General features: G+C 32.0%; 1 protein-coding gene across 1 annotated transcript; it reads right to left on the bottom strand.

Annotated features, from left to right (window-relative positions):
• Positions 1-744: 744 nt before the first annotated feature.
• On the bottom strand, positions 745-6269 carry LOC129906216 (gamma-interferon-inducible lysosomal thiol reductase). The gene is made up of 4 exons (XM_055981894.1): positions 6034-6269; positions 5803-5967; positions 1089-1265; positions 745-1019 (listed from the first exon to the last, which is right to left on the bottom strand). Exons 1-4 carry the CDS (start codon positions 6133-6135, stop codon positions 768-770), a joined length of 696 nt encoding a protein of 231 aa, XP_055837869.1. The 5' UTR covers positions 6136-6269; the 3' UTR covers positions 745-767.
• Between the last annotated feature and the right edge of the window lie 12554 nt (positions 6270-18823).

Raw genomic sequence — 18823 nt, 5'->3', positions numbered from 1 at the left:
GAATTTTTTTAACGAAATCGTTGGGATCATTTTCGAGCAAATTCAACTTTGTTACAATCGATACATGACAGCTCGCGACCTTAGAACAACAAGGGACCCACTTTTTTCCGGGAAAAACTTTTATATCCCAACCTCAGTTTTTTTGTTTTCCGTACAATTTATTTACATAAAGAATAACGTCCAAAGTAGCCAAAAAGAGATTTTTTTGTTTGCTTTTACTAGAGGTTTAGAGGTAATAAAAATTTCAAAAACAGGAGCTGATTAATTTTTTCTGACTTTGGATTCAAGTTCAGTACACTGAAAACCTTCAGAAAAGTATATTTTTGTTTCGGCAATGGTAACATAAGTGTAATCTTTTCTATTTTGGTCATAAGCACTGTTGATTTTGGCCTCCAAAAAACTTTCAATTTCTACTTTTCACTACCAAGTTTGAAGGGAATCGCTCCAGTAATTTCGGACTACAGCTGAAGGCAGACAAACTATAATGTGTGACCCATTTTGCTGGTATTCTCTTTCATAGTAATGTCATCTCTGATTATTATCTTGAGTTTGTTTTTTTTTACGTAGTATAAACTTGTCCTATAGTACTTACATATGTATGTAAATACATCGCAATTAAAAAATCGAATTTGAGCCTGCGAAAATTTTCGATGTTTGTTAAAGGAATTTGTTTTTTGTTGATAGTTTGTATGGATGCCTGAACAAACCTTCCAAACAAACATTTTCAAAGTAAATAAAAGTAAATTAACTTTTGGAATATGGAATGTTTAATCGTTCGTGCAGATGTCTTTCACTAAACTATCTCCATGAGCTATTTTACAAATTTCACCCATAAGGTTTTTCAATATTGCTGCTTGTTTACCCTGCGCACCATCAATTGTGATGGTTGGTATGAAAGATACAGATGGTCTCAATGCATGCGTCAATTCACCGTTCAACTTCAATAGCTCACTACCATGATTCGTATCATGACACTTTTGAATGGAGTCAGCTGTTTCTAGATTATAATCTCGAGCACACTAAAAGAAAAAAAAAAAAAAGTAGATAGAATTTTGAAAAAAAATAAAATTGAGTTTGAATTCTATTACTCTGTACAAAGCTTCCTTTGGCAATCGATTGTCTTTGATCATGCATGTCACCATGTCGAGTCGTATTCTAGGGTCAGTAATGATTTCTATTGCACATGCGTGATAGATATTCGCTTGGCATTCCAGTGGACCGTGCTGGCAGTCGAACTTTAGTGATCCATCCGAACTAATTGATGTCTGCAAAAGATTATGTTTCAAAGGTATACACTACATAATTTGTTTTTGGGAAAAGCTTGTATAAATTTGAAGCCGACTACTCTAAAAAATGTTACAGGGACTTTGTTTCTATAATAAGCAGCTGTAGCATTTTGTTTCTATAATTTAAATTGTAGTCCAGTAATTTTAGGCATTTTAAACCACAATCTATGGACAAATTCCTAATGGGGTAAATTTTGGTATACATCTTGTTTGTTACGGCGTTGAAATGAAAATGTGAAAAAATCGGCATTGATGTCGTGTCACGAAAATCGCAAATCAAATATTCCTCATTCATGATTGGCTATTTTGCAATCTCAAAAAGGATTATGTCCTTTTTATATTGTGGTAAATAAATAAAAGAGCTTCGGATTTCGGAATAGGTTTTTGAGACTCGTGGCTTCTATATTTACGCAAGATAAGGTTCTTGCTATGAAATTAAGAGTGTCGCATTATTCCTCAATAAAAAACTGAAGTATTGGACCTGTGTAGAAATTCCCGAGCAGAAATTCCGTATAAAATGTTTTTTGGAACTTCTTAAAAAAAAAAATTCATGCTCAAATGTTCGCTAACTATTATTTGTCGGTTCAAGAACGGATAGAGCACAAAAATGTGTATTTTTCAAAATTCCAGAAATTAGTACTAGAAAAACGTTCCTCGAAATGATGGTGACCTCTTCAAAACGAATTTAGGAGTCTAGAAATAGTATCAATGTGAATAATGTATCATTATATCGTCGCTTTCAAGGCAAAGTGGAAATTTGTCATTTTTGAGTTTAGAGCACAGAACTGATTATAAAAAAAACGCAATCAGCAATCAGCGCTTTTCTACTTCTTCTAGTTCCCACGTTATGAAAAAAAAAGCCGCTGTTAATTTTCACAAATATCGCTGTCATTTTGTATGCATTAATGGCATTTCTTTAGTTATGTCGTTATCGTAGATAGGATTGGTAATATTTTTTCATCATTTCGGCTTTTTATCTTTCAATAACGTGCAAAACGGCACTTTTTCCATAGAGTCAGAAAAACAATTTCGAAAATAGTTCTATTTTTTCGAAAAACGGCATAACTCCAAACTATTTTTTTTTAAATATTGCAAAAAAAATGCAATTTTTCAGTGTATATAACTTTTGAGTTTTGTTTTTTATTGACAACGAAAATCATTTTTTAATGATTCAAAAAACTTTAAATGTCTCTCCTGAAAATTAGCAAATTCCGACCTATGCCACTTTGCTTTGAAAACGACGACATAAAGATAGTTGGTCTAAAATAAATCATATATAACTTTATTTCTTGGTTCTAAGATGAATTTAAACAAAAAATGCTTTTTATGCATGTTTGAAATAATAGCCCAAAAGTAATTTTTTCTTTTGCTTTTCGGTAACTTTTTTTGATAAAAGTGTATATAACAGCCATACTTAGATAGGATTTTTTTGTAAGAGATGTACAAATTATAAAGAGTATTGTGTACAAAAAATGGTGTTAAAAAAAGAAATACTTATAATTAATTGACTTTAATGTGTTTTTAAGCCGATTGAATTAAAGTTTTGGAGTAATGGACATGTCCGGGAACGTTTTTTGAGTATATTAGATGCAATAAAAATAAATGGAGACTTTTCTAACCGAAACATATACATATATTCTTAGATGCGTGACTATTATTGCTCTTGGTAAATATGAAAAAAAAACTTTATGTCGAATTCTTTTCAATTTTTAGAATCGCCTCAAAAAAATCGAATTTTTGGTGTTAAAAAGGAACATGAAAACAGACCGAATTCTTTTTGCGATTGTGTGTGTGTCATTTGACAACAATTTTTACACGAACGTCAAGCTGAAATCAAAACAATTTCTGTAAAATAAAACCAAAGATCAATACTTTTGTTTATTTGCTTCGGTAATATCGGTAATATATAAAGGAGAATGGGTAAGTTTGTATGGAATGTGGACGTTGCGCGGCCAGGAATGAATTTGTTATTTTTTGATGTAATTAAGGTTTACATATATTGTGGAAAAGTTATAATCTTGTGACGTACTCCAAAAACGGATAAAATGCATTTTTGCATATAACACTTTATGCAGATTGTCTCAAAGTTGTATCTTATGTCGTTTTCTATTGACTTTTGAGATTTGTGTGTAAAATTCTCAGATTTTCCACTGCAAATAGAATATGAAATCTAGTTATGTAATTGTGTGCGAAATCTGTGCGTATAAAAAAAATAAAACAACAACAAATGTTCAGACAAATGTCAAACAGAGGAGTGTGTGTGAAAGTGCGTGTGTTTGTATGCGTGAATCTTGATAAAAATCCAGAATCAGATTCTTGAATCTCAGATTCATTTTTTTGTCATTTTTTTGAATCTCAAGACGCAAATAGATCATGAAATCTGAGATTTGTCCACTATTTCCCCTCTTCACCCCCCCTTTCAGCTGTCAAATTCACAAATCTCATTCTGAGATTCGTCAATAGAAAACGACATTATGTGTGTATTTTAAGTGAAAAATACGATACTCTCTCATTTTTCCTAAATCTGAAGACCTTTATCTTGAATATCCAACCACTAGAACCCAAACTATAAGCATTTTAAAACAACAGTTTCAAGACTATTTTAAGAGTTTCGTTATTCAATTTTTTGTTAGTTTGAAAACTTTCGAACAAAATCTTGAAGTGGTTGTCTTAAAATCTTATATTATGAGTTCTATTGGTCGGATTTTCAAGAGTAATGACTTCAGACTCAGGGAAAATGACAGAGCATCATATTTTATGTTCCAAATAAAAATATAAACCAATTTGTCGTTCATACATTGAATAATGCATTAACGATACTAATACTGTATTTTCTTACATTCTTAACGCAATACTGCGAAACGTCCATAGTAAAAGTTTTTCCTAAGTTATAGTCCTTTCATTTGATACCAATTTTATTTCATATTTTCCGCAATAAAAACACGATATTCCATTATAGTTTACTCTTTATTTAAAGTTGGTATTCTCAAATAAACAAACAACACGAAGGAATCTTTTAGCTTGACGTTTGAGGTTTGAGAAATGTCAATTGTTCCAAGTGTGTGTGCAAATCCGTGTAAATCTCTCAAAAAAGAGGGATAACAAAAAAATTCGAATTCTGCTTCGTTTGAGGCGAATTTTTTTTCTATGGAACATGATTCATGATTTCAGAAAAAATTCGCATCGAGATCGACGAAAATTCGATTTTTGCATTGAAAGGAATTCGACATTAGTTAAATGTTATTTTGTTTAAAAAAAAAATGCCTGGACATCAAATTTTCTACCTCCATTATATTGGCCTATAAGCTACTTGATAAGAACCTCAAAAATTGAGACACATAAACCAAAGAGATGAATTTTTTCGTATGTGTCCAATCTAGTCACTTTCAGCCCTATTCTGCTATTCGGTTCACGTGAAAGTCAAAAATAAGAAGAGTGTAAATGGCGGTTATAATGGGCACGTTCAAACACCTATCGGATAGGCTATCTGGGATACCCGTATGTGGAATATCTTTTTGAACGAAGAGCTATCCAGATAGCTTGCCCAAGCAGCTACCAAAAAATATTGAGAAGAGGAAACTGTTTATTTTGAGCAAATTACATTTTTTTTATTGTTGAATAGTACTTGCACAATCGCTTTGACTTTATTTCTTGCAAATTTGTATTTATTTTTAAGCCCGAAAAGTAATCAAAATAAAAAAAAACTAAATGTTTATCAGCTGATCACTTGAATACCTGAGGTATACCAGAAATTCTCGGATACCTTCAGATTATTTTTTGACAGAAAATGGTTCGTTTCCTTGCTAATTTTTAACATTGTTTACAACAACAAAAAGCTATCCGATAGCTTTATGTTAGCTCTTTGAACGTGCCCAATAAACATAAGCAATTTTTTTTTTCTTTGACGTTTGACGTGATAAAGGAAGGAAATTTTTCGATTCACGTGAATCGAACAGCAAAATAGGGCTGTTTATCTGCGCTCTACTCCTGAAACGCTTGATTATACAGAAAATAGTTACAAACAAAATTTATAGATAATTTCACGACGACAAATTTTATAATGGTCTCTGATGACCTCCGAGCAAAAGGTCGCGTCATATTTGCGAAAAACTGATTTTCGTGACCTTTCGACCCTATCAACTTTTTTAGCCGGCACGATATCAATGTCGATTTTTCACATCTTCGTTACAATGCCGTAATAAAGGTGTTAGGTGAGCTCACTAAAATTACTAGACTAATTGGTTGCCAGCCGCGAATTGAGGAAGCTGCCAACCTAGTATAGGTAACCACAAATATTTGGTTCTGAGACCGTCAGCCGGCAACAGTAGCTACCATGTTTAACTTATGGCAGTCAGGCAGCGCTCAATTACTAGCGTCTGCCGGCATTATTTAAGTGTGAACCCTTTGTGAATTCACTTGCTCAATAATTTAATTGTTACACTTCTGAGGTTAAATTGAGACAAGACAACAAATTCTACAAACATTTTAAATAATGTATAAACATTATTGTATTTACCGATGCTTTTCCATAAGGTACAAGGACGACTTCCAAAACAGAAGGAGCTGCTCTATAAGTGGGCACTAATTGCTTTGTAATAAAATGCTTCGAATCCGGACAAAGAGCCTCATAGAATACTGTCACTAATATCGGAGTACCTGGTATTCGTGTTACACTTTCAACCTGTTTTATATAATAAAGAAAAACGTAAGATTTTTATTATATCAATAAAAAAAAAAAAGAAATTACTGATAACATTAAACCATCGCCAAGCGAGTATCGAAAAAGAAGCCAAATAAGAATTCCAACGCAACATATAAGAACAATACGTTTCTTTGCTGGTGATAACATTTTTTCTTTAACTATTTGTTACTTTTAAAACATCGATCGATTAAAATTATAATAGACAAAACATAAATTAATTAGAATTTGCGAAAAAAAATCTAAAATGTATGTAAACAAATTTGAGATTAGTCAAATTAGTTGACGTTGACGTTAACAAATTTAGTACAAATAAGCCACAGATAATAAAGAATGTAGGAGGGTGTACTAAAAAAGTTGAATGAAGAATTTCAGTTTTTTATGGAAGATATAGGTGTGTTCCATTTACCTTGAAAAATTCGGATTTTTATTCAATGGAAAATGGCTGAATTCTATAAAAAAAAATGGATAGTGTATTTCCAACCATAGTACATTTTTGATAGTACACATAATATAATAGTTTATTCCGAGTTTTGATTTTGAGGATTTGAGAGGAATGTCAAAATTACATCACTCTCATAAGGGCTTTTTCTTTTTTAGTTCTGAACAGAGTCTGAATTATCAAAAAATGAAAAAAAAATCGTATTTATTTTTTGTTCAGAGCCTCAATCTTTTTTGTTCAGAAATCGCTCAGAGCTTGTTCAGAGCACGAAATTCGAGCTCGAACATTTCTGAGTAAAACCTGGAACTAAAAGTTGTGTTCACTGACGCTGTGCTGGACTGTTCTAGGCAGAAAAGATCAGCTTTTTGCTGTTCATTGAGTTTTTTCTGTGCTGAACTGTTCTAGTTTGCTGTTCATTGACAAAAATGTAGAACAGTTTAGAACAGGATTTTCTGTTCTTGCTTTTAAGTCAGATGTTCTGTAACTTAGTCGAGAACTTCTCGCATCGAAAAATTTTGAAACAAAAATTCCATACGTTTCTCTATTTGGAAAAATAACCTGTGTCTGTATCTCGATGTGAGAAGCAACCCTGTACATTTTTTATTCCATTGGAATTATTGGAAACTGTCAAAAAAAGGGAAAATATTTGTACCTTTGGCCATCAAAGGTCATATAGACATAGTTTTACAATAAATATCCCAAGGCTCGGTAGTCCGAAGGTAGAGCAGTCTGGGTCAGCTAATGGAGGGTACCGAGTTCAAGTCACAGTTGTGGCATGTAAATTTTTCTTTTTTTTTCTTTAATATTCTTTTTTTTATTTTAAAAATTTAAGTGATACAAAATTTAATTACCGTGAACACTTTTTCAGAAGTAAAATCTCACATTTAATGCATGATTATCAATTTTTTTTTCAAATATCTTACTTTCTCGCATCCTTTTTGCTTGTGAGTAATTTTGGCAGTTCAATCGAGAAATTATCTCGATAATTTTCTTACAGACACAGTTTTTTTCACATTTTTCCAATCTGTCAAGCATTTTGATTCAGAAATGTTTCAAGGCGAGAAAATTTTGTGTATAGAAACAAACGAATGTGAGAAAATGATTTTTGTGTCGATTCACATTATTTTTGTTCCGATTTGCGTGTTTCATGTGAGAAATTTCTCGATGCGAGAGTTACAGAACGTAGGCACAGGTTAGAACAGATTCGTGAGAAGTGTCAAAAGCAAAGCTGTCATTTTTTTGTTTTTGTTTTGATTTAATGGTGCGAATATTTCTCGGGTGTTCGTGGTTTTTATAACTAAAAACAATGTTTAATTATAGTTTCCTCAGTAAAAACACAAAAAAAAAGATAAAACTAACGAGAACCGATAAGCAAAAAATTCATATAATTTACAATTTGTTGTTTTTTTTTTATTTTGACAACTGACGTTTAAATGACTGTTCTAACTTGTTCTGACGTTCCCGACTAACAAATTTGCTTCTATAAGGCTTTACAGGTGTAACTGTTGCTCCTGTAAAGCTTTATAGAAGGGATATTCTTTGTTGGGTTCCTCACGAAACTGTGCTGTCCTGTCCTGTTCTGATCTAGAAAAATCCTCAGTGAACACAACTTTTACCTCAATGAAAAATTAAAATAGTGGCTGAAGCTGTCGGCTCCGTGCGTCGTAGTTGGTAAATTTGAATAATAAATTACTTCAAACTATTCTATTTTTAATGTTTAAAACATAATTTTTTTTCCTCTGTTTGTTCTCAAATCTGTTTCAATATTTATTCAGAGCACTCAGAACACGTTCAGTTCAGAGAATTTTCAGAGCTTTCTTCTGAACTAAAAAAGAAAAACCACTGTAAAGGTTTTTTCTTGGCAATCTGTCACTGTCATATGGTTCACTGACTGTGTACTGTGATTCCCAACAAAGAAGGTACAACTTACAATCAGGGTTCGAACCTTGCTCCGATCGGGATTTTAGGAAAAAAAACAAACAACTCCAACACTCCAATTTTTTCGAGATACTCCACTTTTTCCTCACTAAAACATGAAGTAGACATTTGACAAAGTAGTGATTATAGGTAAGGGACATTTTTTTTGACAATTTGAAAAACGTCATTCGAAAGTAAATAAAAAAAAGTTAAGGGTCTAATACAGGGGTCGAATTACGACATACGTTCCTTAACGTATGGTTGCTATGTGTCCCTATCTTTTCCTACTATTTTTTCGTAGCGTTTAAAAAGTCTCAAACTTATAGAACATGTAGTCTATAACCGTGCGCATGTAAATTCCCGACAAACAATTTTGGTGTTATAAAGCTTAACAGATGCAATTGTTGCTTCTGTAAAGCATTATAGAAGGAAAAGTGTTAGTAGGGTTAGGCTGTCCGTTATTTCCCAAAGTGATGTTTTCGGGGTAGGCACCCCCGAGATCGAAAGTTTAGGGAATAAATAAGGGGAATTTAGCAAACAAAAATTTTTCGTACTTTCCCCATACAAATTTGTATGGGAAATTTTGAACTCATACATAAAATTTTTTTTCTCTCAAGTTAAATCATATTTTTTTTTTAAATGTTTGATACCTAATTCTGGTTGGAAAACAGTTACTTTAAAAGATCACATTCAAAATTTTGGAACTAAAAAAGATATATAAAATACTATATATTTTTTATTTGCAAATTTTTTATGTCATTTTTTAGGTGGGTAAATGTTAAAAAATTCAATAAAAATATTATAAACAAAACTTTTTTAGTTCGAGACACAATGCGACACCACGCGACACAATGCGACACAACGCGACACAGCGTGACACAACGCGACACAACGCGACACAACGCGACACAACGCGACACAATGCGACACAATGCGACACAAAGCGACACAATGCGACACAATGCTACACAACGCGACACAATGCGACACAATGCGACACAACGCGACACAACGCGACACAACGCGACACAATGCGACACAACGCGACACAACGCGACACAACGCGACACAATGCGACACAATGCGACACAACGCGACACAACGCGACACAACGCGACACAATGCGACACAACGCGACACAACGCGACACAACGCGACACAATGCGACACAACCCGACACAATGCGACACAACGCGACACAATGCGACACAACCCGACACAATGCGACACAATGCGACACAACGCGACACAACGCAACACAACGCGACACAATGCGACACAACGCGACACAATGCGACACAACGCGACACAACGCAACACAATGCGACACAATGCGACACAACGCGACACAACGCGACACAATGCGACACAACGCGACACAACGCGACACAACGCGACACAACGCGACACAACGCGACACAATGCGACACAACCCGACACAATGCGACACAATGCGACACAACGCGACACAACGCGACACAATGCGACACAACGCGACACAACGCGACACAACGCGACACAATGCGACACAACGCGACACAACGCGACACAACGCGACACAATGCGACACAACGCGACACAACGCGACACAACGCGACACAATGCGACACAATGCGACACAACGCGACACAACGCGACACAATGCGACACAACGTGACACAACGCGACACAACGCGACACAATGCGACACAATGCGACACAACGCGACACAACGCGACACAACGCGACACAACGCGACACAACGCGACACAATGCGACACAATGCGACACAACGCGACACAACGCGACACAATGCGACACAACGCGACACAATGCGACACAACGCGACACAATGCGACACAACGGGACACAATGCGACACAATGCGACACAACGCGACACAATGCGACACAACGCGACACAACGCGACACAACGCGACACAACGCGACACAACGCGACACAATGGGACACAACGCGACACAACGCGACACAACGCGAATACTATTGTCATCCTTACAATAAATTTATCTATAGATTAAAAAAAATTTAAGTTTCTACAACGTCGCGTTTAGAAAATAGCCACTTTTTTCAATTTTGTTTTTCCCCTATTTACCCTATTAAATGACGGAATTTTTAAAATTCCTTCATTTGTTTTCAATTTTAGGTTAATATCTTTCAAATAAGCTATAGAAAATTTTTGTATCTCTAATATTTTATTTTTAATTTTGAAACAAAATAAGGTATAAAGTCAAACACTATGTTAGTTGCGTTCCTTTGGGAACATTTATCTACTACTTAGTACTTAAAACTACTTTCAACTATGTTTGCTATATTGAAAAAGTATTTCAAAGCTGCTTTAAGTACTTCGCAGTAGATAAATATTCTCAAAGGATCGCAGCTGTTAAATGTTCAGCAAAATAAAAGACTTAAGGTTAGTAAAGTTTTACACTGAACAACAACAAACGATTGCTAAGAAAAAAAAACATTTTTTTTTTTGCTTTTACAGTAGTAAATTTTTGAAGTTATACTTCTTAACCGACTTTAAAAACTACTATAATTATTTAACTTCAGGTTATAAAAACAACATTAAAATCTGACTCTACAATAGTTATATGCCTTGCAAGCAATATTTTTAAATGACGATATATGCACATAATTTACAAAAATATTTTTTAGAATAATAATTGGTCATCAACAACGATTTAATATTTAATGCTTTTTATGTAAAAAAAAAAGTTACGTATACACCGCAGTGACCCGCAAAACATTTGTTTTGTCACTTGATTTAGGCACCTGCCTCCGGTCTTGCCCCCACTTCCCCTATATTTTTTTGAAAAACTGTATTTTGGAAAACATTGAATCACAGAGATGGATTTTAGCTCAGGGAAATTAGTCAAAATATAGGCGTGAAATCGCATTTTTCGCGGGACAAAATTTTTTTCATGGAATGTTGTCCTTATCATAAAAGTCAATTTGTTGGGATAATTGGAGGTTGGGAACAGCCGCCATCTTGGAAAAGAGATTGGTATCGTTTTTATTGAATAGCTCCATTGTTATTCATTTAAACAAAAATTGACAAAGGTAAGACTTATTAACAATAAAATTATCTAAAAAATGATATACAAAACAATTCCGTGAGTTGATTAAATAAAATTTTATAGTTGGTCAAAGTGCGGGTTTGTATCGCAAGGTTATGGGGCAAAATGATATTTGTTCATATATCTGACAAACTTTTGATTTGTTTGGATAATTCTTCAAGAATGAATTATAGTACTTATAATTATCTATAAAATGAGCCCACAATTGTTATTGTAACCATCGTATTGTAGAAGTAATCTAACTCCGAAACTCTCCATGTACTAGTCAAAAGTAAGAAAAAAGCTTGTTTTTTTGCTAATAGGCCGAGCAAATTTTGGGAGTAAAGGTATAACAAAAATATAAGTACGCAGTTTTGCAGCCATACGCGTCTTAATATCGATTTCAAAGGTCTGACAACTCCAATTTTGTGCTTTGTACGGTTTTCGGGGGGTTAAATAGCGTACGTTTTCCAGTTAATGTGAATGGGCTAAATTTATACTATTTGAAATTATAAATAAAAAGGCTGAGGCTCTATCATTTTTCCTAAATCTAGACACCTCAATCTCGGCGATGGGGTTAATAAAACTCACGATATAAGCTTTTTTAACTTACCATATCAGGTTTTTCAATTCAAATAAACAAACAAAAATCTAAACAAAAAAGTCTCTAAAACATTATCTGATAACTGGCTTATATCATGAGTTCTATTGGTCACATACTCAAGATTGGGGTGTCTAGATTTAGGAAAAATGAAAGAGCATCAGCTTTTATATATTTAAAATTTCAAATAGTATAAATTTAGCCCATTCACATTAACTGGAAAACGTACGCTATTTAACCCCCCGAAAACCGTACAAAGCACAAAATTGGAGTTGTCAGACCTTTGAAATCGATATTAAGACGCGTATGGCTGCAAAACTGCGTACTTATATTTTTGTTATACCTCTACTCCCAAAATTTGCTCGGCCTATTAGCAAAAAAACTAGCTTTTTTCTTACTTTTGACTAGTACATGGAGAGTTTCGGAGTTAGATTACTTCTACAATACGATGGTTACAATAACGATTGTGGGCTCATTTTATAGATAATTATAAGTACTATAATTCATTCTTGAAGAATTATCCAAACAAATCAAAAGTTTGTCAGATATATGAACAAATATCATTTTGCCCCAACCTTGCTATACAAACCCGCACTTTGACCAACTATAAAATTTTATTTAATAAACTCACGGAATTGTTTTGTATATCATTTTTTAGATAATTTTATTGTTAATAAGTCTTACCTTTGTCAATTTTTGTTTAAATGAATAACAATGGAGCTATTCAATAAAAACGATACCAATCTCTTTTCCAAGATGGCGGCTGTTCCCAACCTCCAATTATCCCAACAAATTGACTTTTATGATAAGGACAACCACCCGAACACATTCCATGAAAAAAAATTTGTCCCGCGAAAAATGCGATTTAATTTACTAATTTCCCTGGGCTATTTAGACTCTAATATCTAAAAATTTTGCTTATTATGATAATTTTTTTTGGAAGCAAGTTATTCATATCTTAAAAAAATAAAATAACTGGGTCGTCCGTACATATGAACTTGCTCTAATAGTAATAGTCGTTTAGAATGTTAAATTTTTTTTATATTTTTCATACAAGTAAAGAAAAACTTTAATCTAATTTTATCATTAATCGTATAAGAAGTGTGTGTAAAAAAAGCATTAAAAATTGATTTTAAAATAACGAAAAAAACTTTTAAAACGGTTTAAATCTGCAAACTAAACCAGCCATTTGATTTCTGTGCATCAATATCGATTTTGGATTTTTTTTTTTAATTTTTTTTTGTACATAGATAGGTAAATACAAATTTTGAAGAAATTAATAATCAAAACATCCGTTTACAAAAAAATAAAAATTTGTCTTAATTTTTACTTGCGATATAGGTACTATACATATATCAAGTTATGCATTCGTACAAAAAAAAAAAGTTGAGATAACATTTTTCCATGACATTACGATGGTAGACAATGCCAAAAAAGTGGGTCTGTCTGTCTGTCTGTCAGTCTGTCTGTCTGTCTGTATAAGGAGCTACAGCCTAAACGGATGAACCGATAAATGTCAAACTTGGTATGTAGCGTTATTTGGTGACTCTCCAGAGGGATTTTTGGAATTAATTTTTTTGGACCAAAAATAATAGTACTTGTCATATACCGATTTTAGTAAAATTGAAATATCTCGAAAACGGCTTCAATGATTTTGTTTAAAAAATTCAAATGTAAGTTTTAAGCTAAGGCCTATCTTTCAATGAAAAAATTTTGTTTTGAAAATCATTATTAACGGTACCTGCCATAGAACCGTTTTTTTTTTTGAAAAATCAAATTTTCTAAAACGGGACATTGAATTTTTTGAAATTTTGTTTTTAGATGTTGATTAGTGGATTCTACAAAATGGCATACCAATTTTATTTTAAAACTTTTTTTCCAAAAAATTATTTATAAAAAATTAGTTTTTTAAAAAACGGCTGTAACGATTTTGAAAATTTTTTTTCTAAAAATGCATGTTAATATATCAATTAAAACTGCATACTTGTTTTGGAGGGCAATTTAATTTCAGATTTTATTTTATTTTTTTTTAAACGAATTTTATTTTTTTTTTTTTCAAATTTCTATATAAAAGTCTTCAAAATTTAAGCAACTTTAACTCTAAGAGCAAGTTCGTGCGACCCAGTCGTGCATTTTATTTAAATAAGAGTTACTAAATTTTTGTCGTTTGAAAGGTTTCCTCGAAATCGTTTAAATAGTTTACGAAAAAATTAGAAATCAGGAATACGATTCTATGACATGAACCTACCATTAAAAATGATAGGTCAAAGCCTACAGATTTTGTTTAATTAACATTATTATGGCGGTTTTTGAGAAAAATGAGCTTTCCTATTTTGGTTAAATATTAAAAACAAAATTTCTGTTTCACCTCTAGGGAATCTCTCAAAATAAATAACTTTGATGCCAAGAACTAAATCGCTTCAAAGGTTTGGGCTGTACCTTGAGATAGAGACCGACAAATGTCTTCTTTATTGCTAGCTCCATAGCCGTAGCTAGGATTTCATTTCGGGGGGGGTTAGCTCAGACCAAACAAAAATTTTTTTAGAAATCACAATACTTTGTATCAACTATATGTAACTGCAGTCGATTCTAAATCCCGCTAAATCAAATAGTCATTTGAATTGTGTAGAATCGAAAAATTTGCCAATATCCTTTTTAAGTATTTTTAGGAGAAGAATTCGTAGTTAAAAGTTTAAAAAAGCCCTGCTTACGGTAAACGTAATTTAAAAATGGCCGAATATTCAGCGGCATCTCTAGTTTTGTAGGTACAAAGAGTGATAAGTTGATTGATATAAATTGCGAGCGTTAGCGAGCAAGAAAATTTTTTTTAAGAAACAAATTTTAACCAATCTAAGGCTTTATAAAAAAAATTATTTCGTACAATTTAATATATAAAACATTGAAAAATGTACTTTTTCTTGCACTGAAATTTTGTAGCAGAAAATTGACAGGTACATTCTATCTATTGAGTTCTAAATGAAATTAGCAATACTTAAAAACCAAAATTTTAAATAATCCAAGTTGTTTGACATGAGCTAATTACACTGGTCAACAAGGTTTTTGTTACAGAAACCAGGGTATAGGCTGAGCTCGAATCCGAGAAATTCGAGTCAGAAAAATTCTATCACATCACGTTTTGGAGATATTCCCGTTAGAAAATTGAAAATGCCGATTTTTACCAGTTTTCAAAGTTATTTTTTAGCGTTTACTTATTTTTTTTTAAATTAAATTTGTAACAGTTTCTAAAAGAATTGTGTCAAAATTTGAAAGCGATTGGTACAGAACTTTTCGATATTTGCAATTAAAATCAAATAAATATGAGATGCCCCAAGCTCTTTGATTTCAAGTTATGATTTCCCGAGGAAGAAAATAGATATTTAAAACATTTAAACGGATTTAGAGAGACAAAACTTAATTCTTTTAGAAACTGTTACAAATTCAATTTAAAAAGAAATAAGTAAACGCTAAAAAATAACCCTGAAAACTAGTAAAAAGCGGCATTTTCGATTTTCTAACGGGAATATCTCAAAAACTTGATGTGATCGAATTTTTCTGACTTCGGTTTCGAGCTCAGCACACAAAAAAAAAAAACCTATAGAAGAGTATACCCTGGTTTCTGTAACAAAAAAGAAGTTTAATTTTGTTGACCAGTGTTATACTTCACTTTGAAAATTTTAATAAACTGAAATTGTTTAATATATATAATTTGAAACAAAATAATAACGAAATGTTGTAAATACAGTGCTTTGCAAAAGTATAATCGCACCATATAAAAATGCTATTTATATAAAACCGAGTATTGCAGCGCCACCCTACTATTTTTTTATTAAAGGGGATCAAAAAACAAGAATATTGAGAAGAACAAAATGTCCTGTTACTTTCTCTTATAATTTTTAGAAATAAAAACAAGTTTTTCTTCCATTGCAAAAGTATAATTACATTTTTTTTATTTTGAGTATGGCCAGCAAGGTTTTTGTTACAGAAACCAAGATATACTTTTCTAAAGGTTTTTTATGTGCTGAGCTCGAATCCGAACTCAGAAAAATTCTATCACATCGCGTTTTTGAGATATTTCCGTTAGAAAATCGAAAATCCCGCTTTTTACCAGTTTTCGAGGTTATTTCCTGGCGTTGGTAGGTACTACAGTCTCTGAAAAAATCGATACATTTATTTTCGCTTACATACTGGATTTAAGGTTAACATAAAACAAAAGTGGGTAATAAGCAACTAAAGATATCTCGGACAGTAGAAAAGATGTCTGAAAGATTTAAATAGATTTAAGGGTAATATTTCAAAAACGAGATGTGATCGAATAAGTCCGTCTTTGGATTCGAGTTCGGCCACCAAAACCCTTTGAAAAAGCATAGTTTAGTCTCGGCACCAAAAACCCTGCATAAGTACTTGTGGTATTTAAAGGTTTCTTAAAAGAGCATTTTAAGGTATTAACATAGTGCTTAAGGAAATGGTCAAAGAGATAAAAACTCTTTGTGATGGACCAAACAATTTTTGTTTTCCTTTATACAAACTTCATCGACAGCTTCTGCAACGATGCAAAATTGGTAGTGATTTTAAGGGAGATTTTCATATAGGTAATCAAATCACTAAAATACAAAAACAAATCATTTAGTGCTGCACATATTAGACTTGTATATGTTTATAATATAGGTATCTTTTGATTTTATGAAAAAAATTTCGGGGGGGGTTAAACACCCAAACCCCCCCCCCCCTAAATACGGCTATGGCTAGCTCGACTCCTAAACTCAATAGAATTAAGATACATCTCATTTGAAAACATGTATTTTTGACAATGTTGCGTTAGAAACTTGAACACAAAAACTAAAGAGTGTTTATTGGACAATACATACATACCATACTATCGAACATTACACACCGTCTGATTTAAGTCAAATAAAATTTTTGGGAAATCGTTTTTAATACTCAACTCTTCAGTATCAACAGAAATAAGACCTGGCGGTAAAATAACGTTTTAAGAATCATGTCATGAAGCCTTAAGAATTGGTTTAGAGATGGGCTAAAATTCAATATGAATATGAATTAAAAAAAAAGAGCGGTACGATTGATCGCAAACTAAAAACTCTTTTATCGAAATCTCGCATTTTTGCAAAAATCACGCAAAGCAAAATTTCGCATTTTTAACATCTCACATAAAAAAATCTCGCATTTTCAAAATCCTGCAAACTAAACTCTCGCTTTTTAGGAAAAAAATCTCGCTACTACATTTAGTAGAGTAACTAAAGCAAATTATTAGGGAACCCGGCCGAACAGCTCTGATTTTGACGATTTTTTTTTTTTCAAACGTAGGTAATTAAAGATACTTTAAAGTCTATAGATTAAAAATTGCCGGTGTTGCCGTATTGTTTTTTAAAATTAAAATTAAATTTTTTTTTAACAAAACCATTTTTTTTGCTTAAATTTCATAAAACAAATGATAGCAAAAGATTCTCTAGGTAATTTAAGGAAAATATATGTATAAAAGGCAGTAAGGGACAATCTTCCATCGTTTAAGCGATAAATGCAATTTTCTAACATTCTGACCTCAAACACAAAAAAAATATTTTGAAAACAAGGGCAACACCTACAATATTTTAAAATACATTTTTAAAAAGCCAGAAGCTCATTCTTATCTCTTAAATTTAAATCCACTAAATTTAATCAAGACTTTTTGAAAAAATGGTCCTCAAACTCAGAATTAAAAAAAAAAATGTTATTAGAAAAATTTAAAATGACTTTTTTCCAAACTTTTTCTAATAAAATATGAAATTATTTAAAAAAAATTTTGGCCATAAATATTATCAGTTAAATTTCGAAGCAAAAAAGGTAAAATATATCACACTTTTGAAAAAAAAATGAAAAATTACTTCAATTTCAATGGTTTTTTTTTATTAAAACTGAATTTTTGCATTGAAATAATTAATTTTCTCAAAGACTGTGGTAAATAGGAACTTTACATTTTTGCTATTTAACTTTCAACAGTAAGGTTTATTAAATGAATAAAAAATAATTTTATGTTTAGATGTTGAACTTAAAAAAAAAAATAAGTTACATTTTTTTTTTAAACTAAAAATTAAAAAAAGTTCTTCGAAAATGAAATACTTTTTAATTTTTTTCATAAACCGTAATACATATTGAAATTTCCTTTTATAATTTGAAATCATAATAAATGCGGCCAAAAAAATTTGAAAATAAATGCATTTTATATTACGACCATGTTTAAAAAAGGACATGTTAAAATTTTTTCAATAATTTTTTTTTTCAAAAATCTGAGTTCAATTACCATTCTTTCAAAAGCCGTTCATTCAATTAACTTAATTTTAATTTTACATATATGACTAAGCTTCTAGCTTTTAAAAAATGTATATTTGAATATTGTAGGTGTTGCCGTTGTGTTCAAATATTTTTTTTTGTGTTTGAAGTCAATTAATAAGAAAATTGCATCTATCGCTTGAACTATGGAAGATTGTCCCTCACTCCCATATATTTTTTTTCCTTGAATTTCCTAGACAATCTTTTGGCATCAATTAATTTATGAAATTTAAGAAACAATTTTGAAAAAAATTTGTTTTTGTTCACAAAAATCTTCAATTAAATTTAAAAAATCAAAACGGCAACACCGGCCGGGTTCCCTAATATTGCCATTTTTTGAGCTTTAGTTACTCCACTAATTAGATGTTTGCTATATCAGAATCTGTCATAAAATAAGAATAAGTTTTGAGCGTAAGGTACCGTAAATTTAAATTGCGTTTTTGGCAGTAAAATGAGTGAGCAGCAGATTAAATGAACAGGAAAGGCCGAATACCACAA

This window comes from Episyrphus balteatus, chromosome 1 (assembly GCF_945859705.1).
Source record: "Episyrphus balteatus chromosome 1, idEpiBalt1.1, whole genome shotgun sequence".
In the NCBI taxonomy this organism is placed as follows: Eukaryota; Metazoa; Arthropoda; class Insecta; order Diptera; family Syrphidae; genus Episyrphus; species Episyrphus balteatus.
Note: the sequence above shows the minus strand (reverse complement) of the source record. Positions and strands in the feature narration are given on the sequence as shown.